The sequence below is a fragment of the Colossoma macropomum genome, unplaced genomic scaffold (assembly GCF_904425465.1).
Source record: "Colossoma macropomum unplaced genomic scaffold, Colossoma_macropomum, whole genome shotgun sequence".
Classification (NCBI taxonomy): Eukaryota; Metazoa; Chordata; class Actinopteri; order Characiformes; family Serrasalmidae; genus Colossoma; species Colossoma macropomum.
In genome coordinates this window covers 4525161-4536524 of record NW_023494786.1, presented here as the reverse complement: position 1 = coordinate 4536524, position 11364 = coordinate 4525161, and the positions used below count along the sequence as shown (strand labels likewise).

At 39.5% G+C, this 11364-nt stretch overlaps 1 protein-coding gene and 3 non-coding genes across 4 annotated transcripts; 3 read left to right on the top strand and 1 right to left on the bottom strand.

Moving 5' to 3' along the window:
- Nucleotides 1-5347: 5347 nt before the first annotated feature.
- trnag-ucc lies at nt 5348-5419 on the bottom strand. Its single transcript has one exon. It is a non-coding gene; the product is annotated as a tRNA-Gly (tRNA).
- A 507-nt stretch (nt 5420-5926) lies between these two features.
- Nucleotides 5927-10449, top strand: lrrc51 (leucine rich repeat containing 51). The gene is made up of 5 exons (XM_036558231.1): nt 5927-5963; nt 6162-6226; nt 8192-8397; nt 9840-9988; nt 10070-10449. The coding sequence occupies exons 2-5, from the start codon at nt 6175-6177 to the stop codon at nt 10206-10208; spliced, it is 546 nt and encodes a 181-aa protein (XP_036414124.1). The 5' UTR covers nt 5927-5963; nt 6162-6174; the 3' UTR covers nt 10209-10449.
- Nucleotides 6808-6879, top strand: trnag-ucc. Its single transcript has one exon. It is a non-coding gene; the product is annotated as a tRNA-Gly (tRNA).
- trnag-ucc lies at nt 7168-7239 on the top strand. The gene has a single exon. It is a non-coding gene; the product is annotated as a tRNA-Gly (tRNA).
- Nucleotides 10450-11364: the final 915 nt, after the last annotated feature.

The following is an 11364-nucleotide window of genomic DNA, read 5'->3' as shown; positions in this document are numbered from 1 at the left end:
TCAGATAATATTCAAAGATTCTCACACATAATAAACACAGCAGCAACACTCCTGTGCGCTCCTGTCGTTAGATGTGGAAAAAGCCTTCGACAGGCTAGAATGGCAGTATTTGTGGTCAGTCTTGGAGCAGTTTGGATTTGGGGAAAGTTGTGTTTCTTCAGTTAAAATTCTTTATGCAGCAATTGCCTGTGTAATGACCGGTACTGTCCGATCCTCTCCATTTCCATTATGCTGTTCTACTAGACAAGGATGCCTGTTATCATCCTCACCTGCTTTAACAATGGAGCTGCTTAATTTCTAGGTTAATTTCCCCCATTACTATTGATAAACACAGACATTGTGGTTCCCTCTATACCAACAATGTTTTACAACCCCATTTCCAAAAAGGTTGGGATGCTGTGCAGAATGTAAATAAAAATAGAATGTAATTATATGCAAATGATGGAAAATACTACAACGACAACATATCAGATGTTGAAATTGAGACATTTTATTGTTTTTTAAAAAATATATGCCCATTTTGAAATTGATGCCAACAACACATTCCAAAAAAGTTGAGACAGGGGTCTGTTTACCACTGTGCGTTTGGGAACTGAGAAGACACTGCTGTAGTTTTGAAAGGGAAATGTTTTCCTGTTCTTCTTTGATATAGGATTTCAGCTGCTCAACAGTCCAGGGTCTCTTTTGTAGTATTTTTCATTTCATAATGTGCCAAATTTTAACAGTGGTGACAGGTCTGGACTGCAGGTGGGTCAGTTTAGAACCCAGACTCTTTTACTATGGAGCAATGCTGTTGTAATACATGCAGAATGTGGTTTTACATTGTCTTGCTGAAATAATCAAGGCCTTCCCTGAAAAAGACGTCATCTGGATGGCAGCATATGTTGCCAAAACATGTATATATCGTTCAGCATTAATAGTGCCTTCACAGATGTGCCTCACCCATGCCATGTGCACTAATGCCCCCCTATACCATCATGAATACTGGTTTTTGAACTATGCACTGTTAACAAGCTGAGTGGTCTTTAGCCCGGAGGACACAGTGTCCATGATTTCCAAAAAGAATTTCAAATGTTGATTCGTCAGACCACAGGACACTTTTCCACTTCCCCTCAGTCCATTTTAAATGAGTTCGGGCCCAGAGAAAGTGGTAGTGTTTCTGGCTCATGTTCATATATGATTTCTTCTTTGTGTTTTAGAGTTTTAACTTGTATTTGTGGATGCAGTGATGAACTGTGTTCACAGACAGTGGTTCTCTGAAGTGTTTCTGAGCCCATGTAGTGATATCCTCTACAGAATCATGTCTGTTTTTAATGTAGTGCCACCTGAGGGCCCAAAGATCACAGCCAGCAATTACTAGTTTTTGGTCTTGTCCCTTACATACAGAGATTTCTCCAGATTCTTTGAATCTTTTAATGTTATTATGTACCGTAGATGATGAAAAGCACAAGTTCTTTGCTATTGTTCTTTGCTATGTTCAGTAACGTTGAATTGTTGAACTTGGATGGTGCAGTCTTTCACAGAGTGGGTGAACCCCTCTTCATCTTTACTTCTGAAAGACTCAGCCTCTCTGAGATGCTCTTTTATACCCAGTCATTTTACTGACCTGTTGCCAATTGACCTTAGGGTGTTTTTGTTTTTTTTAGCATTACACAACTTTATCAGCCTTTTGTTGCCCCCGTCCCAATGTTCCAATGTTGTTGGCATCAAATTCAAAATGGGCAAAAAAATTCTCAGTTTCAACCTTTGAAATGCTGTGTTTGTACTATTTTCAATTAAATATAGGGTTTAAATGATTTGCACATCATTGCATTTTGTTTTCATTTACATTTTGCACAGCGTCACAGCTTGTGTCCACTGTGTCCACTCACAACGTTATAACATAATTTTAAACATTGATGATTGGTGTTAACGTCACTGACTGTAGGTCTATGCCTGATCAGCCTTTCTTGTGAAACTGCCAGGCTGCGCAAGGGCCAATCAAAGTCTGTATAAGCTTGGACTGAAATGACATCTGCTGAGGAAGATTTCTGTTCTGCTACCCCTCGTCATTCAGAATGCTTTAATTTGAAATGCGCCGTTCTGGCGAAACTTACTGACGCACATTTCTTTACAGTGGTGGTGATAGGAGCCAGGGGTTGCCATGACTACAACAGAAATACAGGGTGTACCTACACAAGTTCTTACATGGGATGTTTATTATGATAGAATAGGGGAAAATTTGAAAGTCAACCATTTCATGTAGTAATTTTCTGTGAGGGAGCCTTTAGAGGTGGACGTCTGGTTTCTATCACCACCACTGTGATAAGTGGTCACACCAAACCACTCTGAATCACTCTGTTTGCATCTTAACCATTTAATTATGGGGGATCTTTGAAAAACCAGTGGAATTAGTCTTTAAATATTTTGAATAATTAAATCAGTTTTTAATATTAGAAAGCTGAACTGAATACATAGAATGTCAAACACTCATCAGTTTATTATATGCTTAATTTTAGAGTATGAAATTAAATACAGCAGCTTTTAAATAGCTAGTTCAAAACACAGATAAAGAGAGAAAAAAAGATCAACAGGACAAAAACAGCATTTAAAAATTCAAAATAAGAGAATTAAAGGGCAAATCTGAGCTATAAAAATAAGGATGAAACACAGATCAATGAGCAATATTTTTCAAGCCCCAAGAAGCTGCACCTATTTATAAAAGATTAAAAAATCTTAGAATTTTCTCACTAATATCATCAATACTGATATTCTCATCCTGTACATGATTGAAGATGAGCTGACTCAGTCTCACATCTTCATCCTGAACCTTCTCAGCTGTAAAAAAGGGAAGACAAAGATGAGTCAATCAGAAATGTATAGTTCCAGTTTCATTTATTTCTGTTATTAATTTAATAATAACTGCTTTCCTATTAAAACCCCAATCAGGACAGCTGAGCATATTTAAAACCATTATTTACAGTCCTCATTATAAATAACCAGCAGAAGCATCACTAAATGTTATTTAGTCACGATTTATTGAGGATACAGGTTTAATCTGCCATTCTCTTTAAGCTCTATTTTACCAAATTTTTTGAGCAATGTGTCAAAATAGAAGCCATATCACCCCCTACACTTCCTGTAGTGTATTACAGACTGTCAGAGTGACTGTGTGGATCATATGAACATTATAGAGCTTTTTAAATGAAACAGTAGAAGCCATATCGCCCCCTACACTTCCTGTAGTGTATTACAGACTGTCAGAGTGACTGTGTGGATCATATGAACATTATAGAGCTTTTTAAATGAAACAGTAGAGGCCATATCGCCCCCCAACCCTTCCTGTAGTGTATTACAGTCTGTCAGAGTGACTGTGTGGATCATATGAACATTATAGAACTTTTTAAATGAAGCAGTAGAAGCCATATCGCCCCCTACACTTCCTGTAGTGTATTACAGTCTGTCAGAATGACTGTGTGGATCATATGAACATTATAGAGGCTTTTTAAATGAAACAGTAGAGGCCATATCGCCCCCTTCACTTCCTGTAGTGTATTACAGTCTGTCAGAATGACTGTGTGGATCATATGAACATTATAGAGGCTTTTTAAATGAAACAGTAGAAGCCATATCGCCCCCTACACTTCCTGTAGTGTATTACAGTCTGTCAGAGTGACTGTGTGGATCATATGAACATTATAGAGGCTTTTTTAAATGAAACAGTAGAAGCCATATCACCCCCTACACTTCCTGTAGTGTATTACAGTCTGTCAGAATGACTGTGTGGATCATATGAACATTATAGAGGCTTTTTTAAATGAAACAGTAGAAGCCATATCGCCCCCTACACTTCCTGTAGTGTATTACAGCCTGTCAGAGTGACTGTGTGGATCATATGAACATTATATAGCTTTTTAAATGAAACAGTAGAAGCCATATCGCCCCCTACACTTAAAAACACAACTTCCTTGTCTGGTTTTGCTTCCGCAGTTACACAGATGTAGAAAATCAGATTAACAGTTTGCATCATCTGAAAAAACAGATTATTGTGACAACAATGATCCACGTTTACGTGACACATAATCAGATAACTAATCATATAAATCACATTACCAACCAAGAGACTGTTTACCTGAAAGTCCCAGCAGCAGAACCAGCACTGACAGCCTGGAGCTCCATCTGGATGATTCTGTCTGTGTTGCAGGACATCTCTCTCAGTCCTTTCTGCAACTATCTTAAATATCCTTTCTGTTTGTCTGTATTTTGGCCAAGGCAAACATCAGCAAACGCTGCAACAGCACCCGCAAGTCACCCACCAGCACCGCACTCCTGGGCCGCAGCGCTGACTCCATGAAGAGGCCCAACTCTTTAGTTAAGACACGTTGTACCACTTGGGTCATCAGGAGCACATGAAGATAGAGAACTCTGAAAATGTACTATTACTATTTCCCCCTTCAGTTCTTCCTGTAGTTGACATTGGAGCTTTTGGGTTGATAAAATGCAATTTATAGGATTAGTAATGAGATTGTGGTCACATAAACACAGATTAAAGACAAATGTCAAGAAATTAATTTTTAGCTCAAATCTGTTTTTGTAGATAATGGACTCTGTTAATCTGGTTTTCTACAACCTGTACAGAAACAAAACCACAGACAACGGCAATATTAATAATAATAATAATAATAATAATAATAAAATAGTTATGTTTATACATTTGTAATTGTTTTAAGTTTTGGCTGCAGGATATGTTTTTGCAGAAGCTCAGTATGGGTTTCTGTTCAGGTGTAAAAAATGCTGAACGATTTTTTAGTGTGTGTGCGTGTGTGTGTGTGCGTGTGTGTGTGTAAGTGTGTATATGTGTGTGGCTACGAGCTGGTTCTGTGTGGGAGTGGAGTTCAAGCTGGAACACGTTGCTGATGATTGGATGTGTATTGCAGAGCTCCAGTTGCAGAACAAAGCCTGTTCATGTCACCTGAAGAACAGCTACACTCTGAGGTCCAGGTTTTTCATGCATTTTGTTCCACACTAAAGAAGGGAAAGCTAAAAAAAGTGGTTTAATCAGAATGTTTTTCACCATTTTCATTTCATTTTCATATAAAAATAATTGGAATGGGAAAACGGGTTGCAAATTTAGAGCACCCTTGACAGGGTGAACACATACAGACATTTTATGTGTTTTTGTGATCATTTAAATGCTCATTTTAATAATTTTAAATTAATTTATAGATCCTTTCACTTTTACAGAAAAAAACAACAGTCACTTTATAGCTTTTAAAAAAGTTAATGGGATGTAAATTGAACTCTGTTTGGGGAATGTCCCATATGTGTACAGTTTTCATGGGTGTTTAATTGATAGATTTAAAAGAGCTGCGTTGGCCGGGAATCGAACCCGGGTCAACTGCTTGGAAGGCAGCTATGCTCACCACTATACCACCAACGCTGGAGAACATCTGGAGCAGAAAAGCCTCACAGTCACGAGGGAACCATCTACTGCATTCCACACTAACCCACTAACTCTGAATAAACACACTCTAGCGGCTGATCCAGGTACTGCACTAATCCTGCACTGCTGGCTGCAGTTTCAGATCATTTTCTGAGCCGTTCTCAGCTCTGAGTGCAGCTCAGAAAGGAGCAAATCACTGTATCACCTGTGTAGAAGAACCTAGAACACCCAGAACGTTCTGCTGAGTCTGTGTTGAAGAAGCAGCTCCATCTTTCAGTTAAAGCTAAATTAAACTCTGATTTAGTCCAGTAGGTTTTTGATGCTGGACACAGATGGATTTTTCTCTCTACAGCTGCAGATTCAGCAGCTCCATGCAGCTCCGCATCCACCACATTTTACTGTGAGGAACCCAAATCCCTACTTACGCTGGGGTGAATGTAGAAAAACTACATTTCCCGAAATGCCTCGGCGGCTGTCTCCATGGTAACCGGCTGTGTTGTGATGCGACTGGCTCCGCCTTTATTCTGCCGAGGCTGTAAAGGTAGTGATTATACAGTGCCGTAAATCCAGTTTTAGTGATTATTAATGTGTTTATTCTGTGTTTATCATTTTAAAATCGTTATTAGAGATGATTAAGGAGCCTCTGCAGAGTTTTAATGAGGTCCTAATCCAGCATTAAAGCAGTTTAGCCCAGTAAGTAGAACTGAAAGCTGAAAGTCTGTGTGTTTGGTGTGTGCAGTTTCAGGGGGGAAATGTTCGGAGCTCCGCTGGATTTCTCTTTTAAATGTCTCAGCTCAGTGTCAGGTGAGAAACCACACCGAATCCTAAGATCAGTAAATGCCTGATCAGCCCAGATCTGCTCCTGAATGATGGAGTTTAAACTCAGTTTGGTTTCTTGTGTATTCTGTGTAATCTGGTTATTCTCAGTCTCAGCCAATCAGAGCGAAGCTCATTAATATTAATGAGGCACTCGCTCAAAAACAGCTTTTGTTTTACAAAACGTTTTCTCAGTAGGTCAATCTGAGCATATCTCATTAATATCAATGAGCTATAAAGGTACAGCAAAGGAGACGCTTGTAAACGAAGGCATAGACTGTTTTTATCACATGAAGTCATATAAACACATTTGACAGACAGAATAAAACACTAGAAAAGAGTAGAGAAAGTTACTAACTTGTATTGTATAACTGTATCATTTACTCCTGTATTACTGTAACATCAGCTGTGGTGTTGGTGGGGATCAGTGCAGGATTAGAGCAGTACCTGGATCAGCCGCTAGAGGGAGACAGTGTAGCGTGTGTTTATTCAGAGATAATGGGTTAGTGAGGAATGCAGTTGATGGTTCCCTCGGGACTGTGAGGCTTTTCTCCTCCAGATGTTCTCCAGCGTTGGTGGTATAGTGGTGAGCATAGCTGCCTTCCAAGCAGTTGACCCGGGTTCGATTCCCGGCCAACGCAGCTCTTTTAAATCTTCACCAATAAATATCAATGAAAACTCTACGCTTCTGGCACGTTCCATGAATAAAGTTAAATTTACGTCCCATTACCTTTTTAAAAGCAATAAAGTGAATGTTTTTTTTTTTACTTATAAAATAAACACCAACAAAAAAGTCTACACATGTTTGGTGTCAATAACGTAGTCTATCTATCTATTGTAACATCAGCTGTGGCCTTATTGGAGATCAGTGTTGTACCAGATTGAGCCGCTAGAGACCTTTCCTTCCTGATGTCTACAGTTGTTTTCCAGCGTTGGTGGTATAGTGGTTAGCATAGCTGCCTTCCAAGCAGTTGACCCGGGTTCGATTCCCGGCCAACGCAGCTCTTTTAAACATGTAATTTCGAGACAAACAAAACCTGTAAACATCTGTAAGCCTGTCACTCTGGATTAAAGTACAGAGTTATAGTACATTTCTGCCCATCAGCTGTTTGTAAATGTCTGAAATGTGAGTTTAGATCAGAAAAGCTCAGAGGCAGATCCTGTCTTGGTTTACGCTGAAGTCGGTGGGACATCAGAATCAGAATCAGAATCAAGCTTTATTGGCCAGTTATGCTTACGCATACAAGGAATTTGGTTTTGGTTAGAGGAGCTCACAGTGCACAGTATCAGACAGACATATACATGTAGTGAATAAAATAAAATAAATATAAAATATAACAAAATAAAATAAAACATGCATTCCTACCATCACTCACTCATACATACAGTGATATTAGAACATAGTGTGTGTCAGATTGACAATGTTCATATTGGAAAGTGCAGTAATTAAAGGCAGATTTATCCAATTTTTCAAAATTTCTGCAAAATTATAGGGTTAAGATGTAATCCAGAGTGGTTTGATGTAACGTTCTAGATAAACTTATGAGTCAGAATTGTTCACAGTGATGGTGATAGGAACCAGACGTCCACCTCTAAAAGTTCCCTCACAGAAAGTTACTACATGAAATGGTTATGAATTTCAGATTTTCCACTATTTTCCATCATCAACATTCCATATAAACTCAGAAGACTCGTGTAGGTTCACTGGTGGTTCTGGATAGTAAATAAAATGTCTATGTTTGTGTTGTAGTCATGGCGACCCCTGGTTCCTATCACCGCCACTGTAAAGACATCTGAACCATTTCACACCAAACCCCTCTGAATCACTCTGTTTACATCTCACACACTGAGTTATGGGGGATTTTGAAAGATTGATGGATTTCCCCTTGAAATAAGGAAAGACTAGAAGTACTAAGTTCATTTCCTGTATTATTGCTTCTCCTCCTCTGTCAGATGTTGTGTCAGAGGAGCCGAACGTGTCCGTGCGTCCACTCAGAAGGAATTCTGAGGGGAAGTTCAGCAGCAGATCTCTCCGCCTCAACAATAACATCATCAGTGACCTGCAGGGCCTGACCGAGACACTGTCCGCTCTCTTCACCGAGCCCAAACGCCTCGCCTGGCTTGACCTGTCCTTCAACGACCTCTCTCACATACACCCGGTACACACCTGCCTCTAACAAATCAACTTCTCCCAGTTTTCCTCAAATGTAGTCGATCAGCCAAGACAGGTTTGGTGTTTGAAGTTTAGTTTTAAAACTGGATCTTCCACATTAGGTGGGGCTTCCACATTACCTACTGCAGCAGTTGGCAACGTGTGGCTCCAAAGCCACATGCGGCTCTTTTACTGTCCTGTTGTGGCTCAACAGCAGAATCAGATTTGTAGGTAAAAATAAAATAATCCTCCTTTACAGTAAAATAAAGCTCTGCTGATCGTTCAACACAGTTTAACAATAAATGGTCTTAAACTCTGGAGTTAATGTAGAACTGCTAATTCACCCTTTAACCCTGAAGATCAGCACAGACTGCTGGTCACCATAGCACCAAAGACAACAGTCTCGCCTAGCTAGTAGCTAACGAAACGGCAAAGAGAGAGATTTAAGACGAACATCGATAAATTGGAGATGAATGGACTTATTACGTTTATAATCACTCCAGCTGGTTTCCTGATACGTTTAATCTGCAACAAGAAACTGTCAAACATCAAAAATCAAACATTGAGAGACATTTTACAAAAAACCTTCCACTTTTGCGGAAAAGTTTCCTGCTGGAGATGCGAGAAAAGCGGCTGTAGCTGTACTAAAGCTTAAAGCAGAGCAAAGTAAGTGTGTTTCGTTTTTATTACTTTTAGTCTACACTACAACATTGGAACATACTGAGACATATTTACAGCCAAGATGTTAAAACATTACACCAGTAAAATGGACTTAAAACGTTGTGGCTCACAAGGTGGTCTGATTTTAATTGAAATGGGATGAAATGGCTCTTCTTAACATTTGGGTTGCCAACCCCTGCCATAGGAGCCATTTTATCCCATTTCAGGAAAAATCAAACCACCTTGGCAGCCGAAATGTTTTATTTCCTATTTTACTGCAAAGAATGATTATTTTTACCTAAAATGTGATTCTGCTGCAAGGGGGCAGTAAACCAGCCGGATGTCACTCCGGAGCCTCATATTGCCGACACTTGACCTATGGCTTCCACATTGAGAGGGGCTTCCACATTGTTGGGGGTTCACATTAACTGAATAACTGATTTAGCAACCAAATACTAAGAGAAGTCCAGAAATCATAGGAGGAGTCTTACCTACAGCTTCTTATGGTGTAGAGCAGGGGTGCACAACTCCGGTCCTGGACGGCCAGTGTCCAACAGAGTTTGGTGAACTGCTTGAACACACCTAATTATACTTATCTGTTAATTGCCAGGTTAAGATGGTGTGTTTGAGCAGGACCTCCATCCAAACCTCCAAACTGTGCTGGACACCAGCCCTGCAGAGTTGTGCACCCCTGGTCTAGACTCAGCCTGACTACGAGGCTAAGGTAGCTAACCATAAATGAAAGCTTATAGTCCACCAATTAGCATGGTGCTAATCTCTCTCTCTTAGGTCCTCACAGAGCTCACAGAGCTGCAGGTGTTGTATCTCCATGGTAACAGCGTGAGTAACCTGTCAGAGGTGGATAAGCTGGGGACGCTGCCGTTCCTGCACACCGTCACACTGCATGGCAACACCATGGAGACCGTGCGGGGCTACAGGTACAGGCCAAAGGTCAGGGGTCAGTAAAGCGCCAAGGGACCAAATCAGATCGGATTAATCGTATTGATTTGTGTTGCCAGGGGATATGTGATCGCCGCTCTTCCTCATCTGAAGATGATGGACTTCAGCGCCGTTACCAAACAGGAGAGAGTCATGGCCTCCATCTGGCACCGGGGAGGGAGGGGCCACAAATCCACCAATCAGAGCAAAGAGGACTGAAATGTCTTCATGTAAACCAATCTGAGCCCCTCTGTGATTGGCTGCTGTGTAGCTGCTGAACACTGATTACATACACAGAACAGCTTTGATCTTTAACGTTTCCCAGTATTAATCATGAACACACCTGGTTGGACCTCTGCACTGTGTCTTCTAGTGTTTTCCTGCTATGATTCACCCTGATAGCTAATTAATCAATCCAATCAGCCTCTTCAAGCTCCGCCCACAAACTTATTCTTTCATAGATACTGTTGTGAGAAACTGTAGAACAGACTCAGTTTATTTCACAATACCTACATTTAGAGTCGGTAATTCATTCAGCCTAACAAGAAACTGTAGAACAGACTCAGTTTATTTCACAATACCTACATTTAGAGTCGGTTATTCATTCAGCCTAATGAAAACCGTAGAACAGACTCAGTTTATATCACAATACCTACATTTAGAGTCAGTTATTCATTCAGCCTAATGAGAAACTGTAGAACAGACTCTGTTTATTTCACAATACCTACATTTAGAGTCGGTTATTCATTCAACCTAATGAAACGAGGTCATTTTTTGATGCTAAAATGTAACTATCAAATATTAATTTACGGTATTATTGACATAATCATTCAAAATCTGAAAAAAGACATTATTCTGACATAATCAAAATTTGGAAAAAATTTTTTTTTAGGTTAAAACGTCAAACTTTCAACATACTGTTGAAATCTTCCGCTTGATTTAGAGGTCAAAAGGTCACATTTCCCACAAGTCAACACTGTGAGCTTTAATTTAATTAACAATATGCGTAATTTAATTAACATTAACAGTTCATGGAGGAGATGCAGTAGTTTGATGCTGGGGCCCTTAATAACCTTCATTTAATGAAGCATTTTTATGTATTTGTAAGCATTTTGCATCAAATTTTGCTACCTAAATACCTAAATACCTAACTTAAATAAAGTTAAACAATCACTACACAAACATAAAAACAAAGTTAGTGCAGCTACTAAAGTCAGCCTTTAAGTTTATCACTTAAATCTGCTAATCTGATTAATAATGCTGAAAATAGTTTGTATTTGTCTCCTTTTATAATATTATTATAGTTTAACTGGTTTTATTTACTCTGTTTTGCAGCTATTTTCCTATTTTCGTTTCTGAGTCTCTCTTTTCTGTG

Bases quoted from the DNA above. Each gene is read 5' to 3' on its own strand.
- lrrc51 (XM_036558231.1), top strand. From the start codon at position 6,175: ATGTTCGGAGCTCCGCTGGATTTCTCTTTTAAATGTCTCAGCTCAGTG. The intron at 6,227-8,191 runs GTGAGAAACCAC...CTCCTCTGTCAG, and splicing joins ATGTCTCAGCTCAGTGTCAG to ATGTTGTGTCAGAGGAGCCG. The intron at 9,989-10,069 runs GTACAGGCCAAA...TTGTGTTGCCAG, and splicing joins GAGACCGTGCGGGGCTACAG to GGGATATGTGATCGCCGCTC.